Genomic DNA, 10,298 nt, shown 5'->3' on the forward strand with positions numbered 1-10,298 from the left:
GGCGGAGCGATTTCTGCATATTGCACCTTTCAATGATGATCACATTTTTTGGTTGCACCTCAACTCAAATTGGTTTGAGTTTTAGCAACATTTAATCTTAAGAAAAGTGCTTTATTAGTGGTTGTACCTATCTTTTTTTTTACACAGTTCTTTTGAAGAATGTGGAGAATGACCGCCATCCCTGCAGTTAAATTCTTATATATATATTTTTTTATAACTGGCCCATTTAAGAATATAGTTGAATAGCCCTGGCCTAGAGATTACATGCGACATAAACCTTTCATGTCCAAGAGACATGCTACTCAATTTTAGGTTTATGTGCAAAGGTTGCTTTGATACGTATTTCATAGATGCTTCATATTGCAAGGAAGACTTACAGTAGGCTATGGTTTTTTAATCTGACACATCAAGTACTTATTGATTAATAATGAAAGTTAGAAGAATAGCATAATAATAGAGTTGTATACAAGACCTACCATCTCCAGGTCTTTCATAAGATTCCCAAATATTAGAATGGGTTGTGGACCAGGAGGAAAGTTTTTGGGTCTATTAACCTTTCGGAAGAAGATGAGGAGGTAGATGCATATCCACACAGAACAATTGAACACACCATACATGTTGTTCAGATCCAACCATAGTGACAGCACACTGCGCTCCTCTTCTCTAAAGTGACAGACATGGGCGTACACGCATGCGCACATTTGCACAAACAGTGTTCTGGTAAATAGAATTTGCCATCTATAATTCTCTATTTATTACACAGTCATTGTCACTAGCGTGACCATAGCTTTTTTGTCATTACCACTGAGATTTACTTCATGTATGCGATATGATTTCTATAAAGCAATGAGTATGCAATGAAAAAAAGTAGTAATATCAGACAAAATAGGCACCACATTCTCATGTTTAATTTCCTGGTACATGAATTGCAATTGATTAAGCATTTCTCAAACTGTAAAATCCTAAATATTTAGCCTAAGCATATCCTCGAACAATGTATTATTATTTGACTGTAAAATGAAAGTAGTTAGGGCATGTAGAAAATAGAACTGTCCCTAAAAAAGGGCCACATTTGCAGTCTAATCCATAATAAACAAACATTTAATGATCTTGTGATTTAGCATAGGTGATGAGGTAATATCTAATATTGCGAAATGCTTTACTAGCAACAGTTGACTTTCTTGTCAAGTAAAACGATTACAATTTATAGTGTACGCTTTTCATAGTATCTCATGTTTTTCAGGTGGCCCCTTAGCTTCACAAACCAAACCATCCCAGCATACCTCGTGTGTCCAACGGCTTCGGACCGTATGCTCGTTGAAATATTTTGCAGGCCTGTTTTTTTAAAATTATCAGGTCAATAATCTGGACCGGACCATATTGGATTATCCTACAATTAGTACCATGCAAAGTATTTTATATAGATAAATCTCACTGTAGCACGGCGAATGAAAAGGGGTTTCTAGCTAACAAGTGAGTTTGGGGCCGGCTAGCTAACGTTACTGTTGTACGGATTCTAACAAGAATTCCTAATCAGATGGAGCTGGAGTCGGAAAGAACCGAATTTGGAGCTATGGGTGACTCGCTTCAACCTCAAACCCCAAGTCGACACGAGAAGAGTCTAGGATTGCTTACAACCAAATTTGTATCTTTGCTACAAGAGGCCAAGGATGGAGTTCTAGACCTGAAAGCAGTAAGCATGCCTTACTCTTTGTTGTTGGCACGCGGATGTAAATGTAGCTTGTGGCTTGCTACCGTTAGTAGTAAATCTAATTCAAGGTTTTCGCTAGCTAACATTAGCCATACGTTGGGTCAAGTGTTTTTTTTCTTCTGTTTATGTGTTTGTATAGTTCAATTAACTCCCTAGTTTGTTACAATTTGCCCGTCCACTGAATGTAGGAAAAGTTGGCTAGCCAGTTGCCAAGTAACGTTACTTCAACTCCTCTGTTGAGGTCATACAGTCATTGGTTGAGGTACTAAGCAGCAAGCTAGCCAGCTAACTTTATATATTCTGCCCCCTGCAGCCGCAATGAAGACAAGCACGCAAGGCTGCACATTGTTATGAACTGGATCTGGCAAAACAGTTAAAACCCGAACCTGGTTCAGAGTCACACACCCTTTTATGTAGCTAGAAACTAAATAAATCCGCAAGTCAAAATTATCATTGGTTAAATTATGCTGACAATATGTTAGGTTTGGTTTAGGCTGGGCGTGACTGACCACAATAGAATATATGTCATCCCATTGCAGTAATGAGGATTAACCCATCGTAGTTATCAGCACTAGCCATATGTTTATTGCTGTAAGTGCTTGTTGAAGACTCAGTTATGTGTAACTTTGAAGCCCATGAATAGCTAAGCTTCCTCAACGTTATAGAATCTACCAAGCTATTTGTTTTTAGCTGTGGATTTGTTCAATGGACCCCCAAACTGCTCTACACCAATGTATAAATAACATTGACCACTCTTTCTCTCCCACAGGCAGCAGACACCCTAGCTGTGAGACAGAAGCGGCGCATCTACGACATCACCAATGTGCTTGAGGGCATCGGACTGATCGAGAAGAAGTCTAAGAACAGTATTCAGTGGAAGTAAGTCAAGGGCATGGCGTTATGGGCTCCGTTAGTAAATATTGGGTGACACCCTCTCGCCATTCAGAAACTACAAGTGTGCTAGCTGTCTGTTATGTAAGTGAAGTCAGATAAGGAGAGGTGTCTTAACTGTGTTCCTACCAATGCCTTGCGTTGACTGTTGTGTGTGTTATCCAGAGTCATATATTTAGAGAGTTGGGTCAATGGGGTTTCTGTCTGAACATTCCGAGAGCGCCACTTTTTCCTCCATAGCCGTTGCTAAGTGATAACACTTCCCGTGTTGTGCTCTCTATTTCTGAAATAGATTTTGAAAACTATAAACATTTCCAGTGAAAGTAGATATGCAAATTGTTGATACCACAACACGGTACATTTCTTTGTGATACCTGTTTCCTGTCCCCAGGGGTGTTGGTCCTGGCTGTAACACACAGGAGATAGCCGATAAACTCATTGATCTGAAGGCAGAACTGGATGATCTGGACAAGCGGGAGCACGAGTTGGATCAACAGAGGGTCTGGGTCCAGCAGAGCATCATGAACGTCACAGACGACTCACAGAACAGCCCATATCCTCAACTACAATCCCTCTGTCTAGTAGTCACTAAGCTTAGCAGATCTAGCGTGTTAGTTACTAGATATTTGTATTTATTTATTTCACCTTTATTTAACTAGGCACATCAGTTAAGAACAAATTCTTATTTACAATGACGGCCTACCATGGCCAAACCCGGACGACGCTGGGCCAATTGTTCGCCGCCCTATGGGACTTCCAATTACGGCCAGATGTGATACTGCCCGAATTCGAACCAGGAGCTGTAGTGACTTCTCTTTCACTGAGATGCAGTGCCGTAGACCGCTGCGCCACTCGGGAGCCAAAATGGGTTAAGGTCACCCCAAGATGCTTTAGATGGTAGTGATCAGATTTTTAACTCAATGCTTAGCTCTTAAATTCATGTTGCAGTAGTAAATAAACTCTTGACCCTTAACACAAGCACACTATGGCTTATGTAAAACACGAAGACCTCTGTAGTGCTTTCAAAGGTATGTTTCTCTCTTATATTTTTCTGTGTTCTTCGATTACCTTTTTGTTCTACCTATTTAAAAAAAAAAAAAAAATAAATAAAAAAAATCCCACACACCCCATCTTTGGCTTCAACAGGTGACACTCTCCTAGCGATCCGCGCTCCCACAGGCACACAACTGGAGGTGCCCATACCTGAGTCGGTAAGTGTTTGTACTGTTAGACCCAACTACTCTCCCCTTTCTGTCTCACCATCCTCCGATCAGGGGTCTCCAACTTGGATTCTGGCGAGCTGTTGGTTGTGCATGGCCTGACGACACACCCTGAATTGAATTCCTCTTCTCTATCGATTGCTACATACATTCAGTCTGAATCAGCTATCCTAGAGATTGTTTGTGTGACTTCAAAATGGGTGTTGTACAAAATAAATCAATCAGCGATTGGATCGTCTCAAACAAATTTAACCAATCAGAATATCAAAGTTGATAAGGTCATTATGTAGGCTGGCTCTTGCCCAACCCTTCGGTATCTGGGTCCAATCAGAATGGTCAGAATGTGTTGGCATTCTAGAAATCATAGCGGGAGGAAGGCAAATCTAGACTCACTGTGAAGAAGAAACTTCAGTTTGTCTGGAGCGATGTGGATGGTAGCCAGCCAAGGTTGTGCAGGCTTCTGTTCCAGCCTAGCACTAATTCTACTTTTAAAAATAAACAAATCGCAGTCTGGACAACGATTTATACAATTATATGAATCAACTGTGTCAGTGCTGGGTTGAGACAAAGGCCTACACGCAGCAGCTCTACAGAATCTGAGTTGGACTTCCCTGTGCCACGACCGTCTGACTGAGTGATTGTTGGCAGGTACTGATTGGACAGAAGAAGTATCAGATCCGTCTCAAGAGCTCAGCAGGACCCATTGAGGTTCTCCTTGTGAACAAGGACCCATCCAGCCCGTCTCCAGTGGTACTGTCCGTCCCCCCACCCGAGGACATGCTCCAGAGCCTTCCAGTGCCTGCTGCTGCCAACACAAAACCGACACCTACTGCCCCCTCACAGCCCAGCCAGCCTCTGGCCCACTCCTCCAACCCTAGTCCTGCCACACTCTTACCTGCCTGCACAGCTACTTCTAATCAGGCAGTCACCACTGCAGGTACGATTTGGTCTTTATCTGAGCAGCGTAGTTATTACGTGATGAAGTGAAATTACATAAAAAGATGTCACTTATATCACCATCCTTCTTTTACAGTGTCCAGCACACCGACTGTTTCCACACCCACTACAAACACAAATGCCCAATCGACTCCCCTGTTGGACACCCAGCCTCTCCAGTCCTCTGCCTCATTGGATGGCTGCTGTTCTTCTTCAGCAGTCTTTGAACCAATCAAGGCTGACCCCTCAGAATGTAAGTGTCATCTGCTGTTTCCCTAAGATCATGATGCTTCTCTATCCTGCCACAAATTCATACAAGGGGGATACCGCATAACTACTACATTTACATCAGAGTCTAGGTTTATTTAGTGTGTTTAGATACTCTTTGTATCAATCGTTTTTGGGAGTTGTTGAGTGAGTGACTAATGTTTTCTGTCTTCTGTTTGTAGTGCTGTATTTCCCCAAAGAACTTTCAGACATGTTTGACCCGACTAAAGGTAAAGATCACCTCAAAATATTATGAAGTCTATTGAAGGAGTTGACATGTGTAACCACTGTATGAACATGCTATTACAGATTACATCAATGTATAGACAATCATTTGAAATTATAGATACCAGAATAGATGTTGTATATCTTTATTCTAACCCCTCATCCTCATTTCCCATATCTCTCCCTCTCTTTCACACCATTTCTCTGAGTAGAGATCATGAGTGCAGACCTGTTGGAGGAGTTGATGTCTTCCGAGGGTAAGTTGACATTTATAAACTAGGTGGTTCGAGTCTTGAATGCTGATTGCCTGACAGCCGCGTTATATCAGACCATATACCACGGGTATGACAAAACATTTATTTTTACTGCTCTTATTACATTGATAACCAGTTTATAATAGCAATAAGGCACCTCTGGGGTTTGTGGTATATGGCTAATATGCCACGGCTATGGGCTGTATCCTGACACTCTGCGTTGCGACGTGCATAAGAACAGTCCTTAGCTGTGGTATATTGGCCATATACCACACCACCTCAGGCCTTCTTGCTTAAGTATACAGTTCTGCTGACGTGGATTTGTGGATCAGCAAAGATTTACTTAACCTATCACAACTAAAAGAGGGTTGTCTTTTAATTAGGAATGCACAATATATCGGTGAACATATAGGAATCGGCCGATATTAGCTAAAAATGCCAACGTTGGTATCGGCCCTATGTCTAGTTTAACGGCGATGTGCAAAGCCGATGTCAAAGCTGACGTGCATATCTATATAACGTAGGTACATGACGTAATGACGCCACATAAAATGTTGCACTACATGTGTAACACAGCATTCCTAACCTAGCCCACAATGTCTGCTGTGTGGATCGAGCAGTCAACAAGTCGAGCAGTCATTTGAAAGAGTAAGAACAATTCAGCAAGACAACTCAAAGACAAAATCCATTAACGCCAAGATAATGGAATTCATTGCCCTTGACAATCAACTATTCTCTGTCATGGGTGATGTTGGTTTTCGCCGACTGGTCGAGCACAGGTACACACTACCAAGTGCGCTATTTTTCAGATGTTGCCCTAACGGAAGTTACACAGTAATAGCGTCCCTGCTATTAGCTTCACGACATACGATGAAACACCGTTTGGGTCTTTGCGTGTCAAAAAAGATGCACGTCAAATAACACTTTGACACGTTAAATAAAGCTTTTAATTTGACATGTAAAATAACAGAGTTCTATTATAGAATGTTGTGTGTTTTGAATTTGCACGTGCAAGCCAAGTGCCACCACTACTATCAGTAGCACTGTCAAAGCTGTACAAAAAAGGTCTGCAAACACCGGCCACAAACGATGTGTTTACAATACCGCGTTGGTAATAAAGCATTATTTGTTCGACCGCAACTTCTGGGGTAGCTGGGTACCTTGCTAGCACCAATACAACCAGCCTACAACTGCAGTCGTTTTCATTATTCTTAGCAATGATTTAGGAATCCTTCTGAGTAAGTATTAGCTAGGTAGCCACTTATTGTTCGCCCTTTGAAATTGAACTTAATTAGCTAGCCAGCTAGTTAAACCTGTTGCCCAAAGCTAACGTTATAAGCAGCCAGCTAGCTTCATCTGGCTAGTGAAGCTCGACCAGACCGGGTTATGTGTTGTGAAGCAAGCCACAATAAGGATTTGGCACAATAGTGGAATTTGCAGTTTGCCTTCAAAATAAAAGTACCTCTTTGAAAGTGATGTAAAAGGTTAATTGGTGGAATCTTGTCATATTTAGACTAGATAATGTTAATGGAATGGAATGTGAAGCAATGAAATTGTGAAGCAATGAAATCTGTCTACTCGGTGACACCCACAGAACACAACTGTGAAGATTTTATGCAAATATTAACATTGTAGCTCTTATCGCGGGACTGTGACTGTGTGAAAGCACCTTCCCAGTTAGCCTATTGTGTGTATTGACATTCATATTGCCCTGTACAGCTTTACCTAAGGATTGGGGATTGGGGCGGCAGGGTAGCCTAGTAATTAGAGAGTTGGACTAGTAACCGGAAGGTTGCAAGTTCAAACCCCCGAGCTGACAAGGTACAAATCTGTCGTTCTGCCCCTGAACAGGCAGTTAACCCACTGTTCCTAGGCCATTGAAAATAATAATTTGTTCTTAACTGACTTGCCTAGTTAAATAAAGGTTAAAAAAAGAAATAAATAAATGAAATGAAATGGTGTATCAGTCTACTCAAGATATTTTTTATCTCCAAAACATCCATGTAGTATTGTTTTTCCTCAGGAATAGTGTTCAATACACACAGGTTGACAATACATGTGACTCAATTAAGTTGTTTCAGAGTCCTGCAATAAGAGCTACGATGCTAATGTTCTCTGGGTGTCACTGAGTAGACTGATACCCCATGTCATTGATCCACAATCCATAGGTAAGGCTGTACAGTGAAATAAGTATGCCCCCAATGCAATTCTAAAGTATAATACATCCAGTGTGATTTCAACAGATTTTTGTCACATTAACAAATTATTGTCTTTTGTTGATTTTCTATAACATTCCAACCTCATTTAGCATGATCTATTCAATACTGGCAGAATTCTAGTATTTGTATTAATTTGCATCACTGTCAATTACAAACTCTTATTTTGAAGGCTAACCGCAGAGTCAACAATTGTGGCTAATCCTTATTGTGGCTAGCTTCACATAGATGGGTCCGACCACCATTAATCAAATAAGAACTGTCTTATAAAGTAGGGTTATTTTAGATGATGACGCCTAGCTATATAGTTAGCTAGCTAACTAAAGCTACTGAAACAGATTGTCGTTTTGCTATACTTTTGGGGAAGAACATTGTTTGCATCCATGAGCGTGCTAGCTAGCTTTTTTTTAATGACCAGCACTCTAGGTGCGTGAGACAACTTTACCAGCATCATAGCATACATATCGATGAATCGTTGTGATATATGAAATAGTGATAGTGTAATCAATGTGTAATAACTACGTACAAAAATTATGAATGCGTTAAATTATTATGTGACGTGCAGTCATATTCAGGTCCTGATTGTTCAACAAGCTTATTTAACACGTCAAATAGTGTTATTTGACGTGTATCTTTTTTGACACGCAAAGACCCAAACGGCGTTCCATAGAAATCCTGGTTAAGAACGAAACGACTGAACAAATGAACAACGAAACAGAGCAGCAAGTAAGTGAAATAAATAGGTTTTGATTGTTTTACTGGTAATGGAGACATGCGTAAATGCCAACAAAATAACTTTTTGGTCAGTGTGTGGTGTGTGGTGTGTGTGTGTGTGTGTGTGTGTGTGTGTGTGTGTGTGTGTGTGTGTGTGTGTGTGTGTGTGTGTGTGTGTGTAACCTTAACTAGGAAAGTTGGTTTAGAAAAAATTCTTATTTACAATGACTGCCTATCCCGGACGACGCTGGGCCTGTTGTCCACCGCCCTATAGGACTCCCAATCACAGCCGGATGTGATACAGCCTGGATTCGAACCAGGGACTTTTGTGACGCCTCTTCCACTGAGATGCAGTGTCTTAGATCGCTGCGTTCATGTGTGTGTGTGTTAACTGTAACTGTACTAGAATGCTAGTACGTTTTTCTTATATCGGTTACCTGTATCGGGTATTTGACAAGGAAAATATTGGGTATCAGCCAAAAATGGCATATCGGTGCATCACTACTTTTAATCTCTTATGTCCCTCTCTTTTTCCTAGTGTTCTCTCCACTCCTCCGTCTATCACCCCCTCCGGGTGACCACGACTACATATATAACCTGGACGAAACCGAAGGCCTGTGTGACCTCTTTGATGTTCCGATTCTTAACCTTTGACCTCTGAGCTGAGTTCCCAAAAATGTATTATGTAAGGAAATTTAAGAATCATTTTGACCATTTTCTATGGAAAAAAACAAATGTGTGATTCTATTTTTGGATCCTGGTGTATTATAAGATTTTTCTGTGTAAACAATTAAGTGTTTTGATGTCATACCCAAATATTTCCACTAAACATTGGCAGAAAATGTTTGAGGGCGTAGTGGCTTTAGGTTAGATAAAAAGGGGTATAGTCCTCGCCAATCTGAACGGATGATCTCTCAGGTGAAATGCCTCGCATTCATGCTGACCTGTGATTAACTCTATTCCCTCATTTATCTATGTTTGAAATATATATGTAACAAACTGGCAACGGCAGTCATCATCACACTCTGATCCTCATCAACTCGGTGTCAATAGATTCAAAGACACCTAGGCAGCTGCATACACTCGGACAGTACGCACGAATGTGTACAGATACACAGCTGATAAAAGTTATGCGCTTTTGTTCTGTATATAGAGAATATTTATATTTTGTATTAAGAGCCTTTGTGGAGTTGTGTATAATGAACTACATGTGAAATACATTGAGACAGCAGTAGTGAACTAGGGTGCCAAACAAAGACAGAGAAAGTTTAAGTGTTTCAGATGTAGCTCGCATTGGATCAACTGCTACACGTTTATCATTCACTTTGGTCCCCTTGCGTTGTTTTGCCAGTAAGTTTTTTTCTTGCAAATTATGTATATGAATATTATTTTATTCAGTCTGTTTGTAAAACGATTTAATTATTCTGATTATTTTTTTACAGATACAGTAATTAGTTCCTATCAAGTAGGGGTTAGTGCTTTGAGAACTGGTCTGTATATGTTGCTCAGAACTGTGTTCAATACAAAAAACGTTCCCCAACATGCTTTCACCATGACTGTGGAAACACAAATGTTGACTTTGTTCTTTTTGTGAGAGAATATTTATTTAAATTTTCCTTCTGTTTTCATTCTTGTTTTCATTCATTCCCAGAATACATGGTTTCCCTTTTATTATAGAAGAGCATTTTTTATACACCACTATAACAACACTACCGTTCAAAAGTTTGGGGTCACTTAGAAATGTCCTTGTTTTTGAAAGAAAATCACATTTTCTGTCCATTAAAATAACATCAAGTTGATCAGAAATACAGTGTAGACATTGTTAATGTTGTAAATGACTATTGTAGCTGGAAATGGCAGGATT

The 10,298-nt window shown here is 40.3% G+C and overlaps 1 protein-coding gene across 2 annotated transcripts; it reads left to right on the forward strand.

The window, feature by feature from the left end:
- Positions 1–1,256: 1,256 nt before the first annotated feature.
- Positions 1,257–9,974, forward strand: LOC112218793 (transcription factor E2F4). Of its 2 annotated transcripts, XR_006079372.1 has the most exons (11): positions 1,257–1,693; positions 2,481–2,590; positions 2,994–3,155; positions 3,587–3,630; positions 3,749–3,813; positions 4,471–4,759; positions 4,856–5,011; positions 5,208–5,255; positions 5,463–5,507; positions 8,371–8,446; positions 8,973–9,106. XR_006079372.1 is itself a non-coding variant. In XM_024379948.1 (10 exons), the coding sequence occupies exons 1-10, from the start codon at positions 1,538–1,540 to the stop codon at positions 9,086–9,088; spliced, it is 1,191 nt and encodes a 396-aa protein (XP_024235716.1). In that variant the 5' UTR covers positions 1,257–1,537; the 3' UTR covers positions 9,089–9,974. The 2 variants fall into 2 exon arrangements, 1 of the variants encoding a protein (XP_024235716.1); XM_024379948.1 differs by lacking the exon at positions 8,371–8,446 and having other exon boundaries at positions 8,973–9,974.
- The last annotated feature ends 324 nt before the right edge of the window (positions 9,975–10,298 follow it).

This window comes from Oncorhynchus tshawytscha, linkage group LG19 (genome assembly GCF_018296145.1).
Source record: "Oncorhynchus tshawytscha isolate Ot180627B linkage group LG19, Otsh_v2.0, whole genome shotgun sequence".
In the NCBI taxonomy this organism is placed as follows: Eukaryota; Metazoa; Chordata; class Actinopteri; order Salmoniformes; family Salmonidae; genus Oncorhynchus; species Oncorhynchus tshawytscha.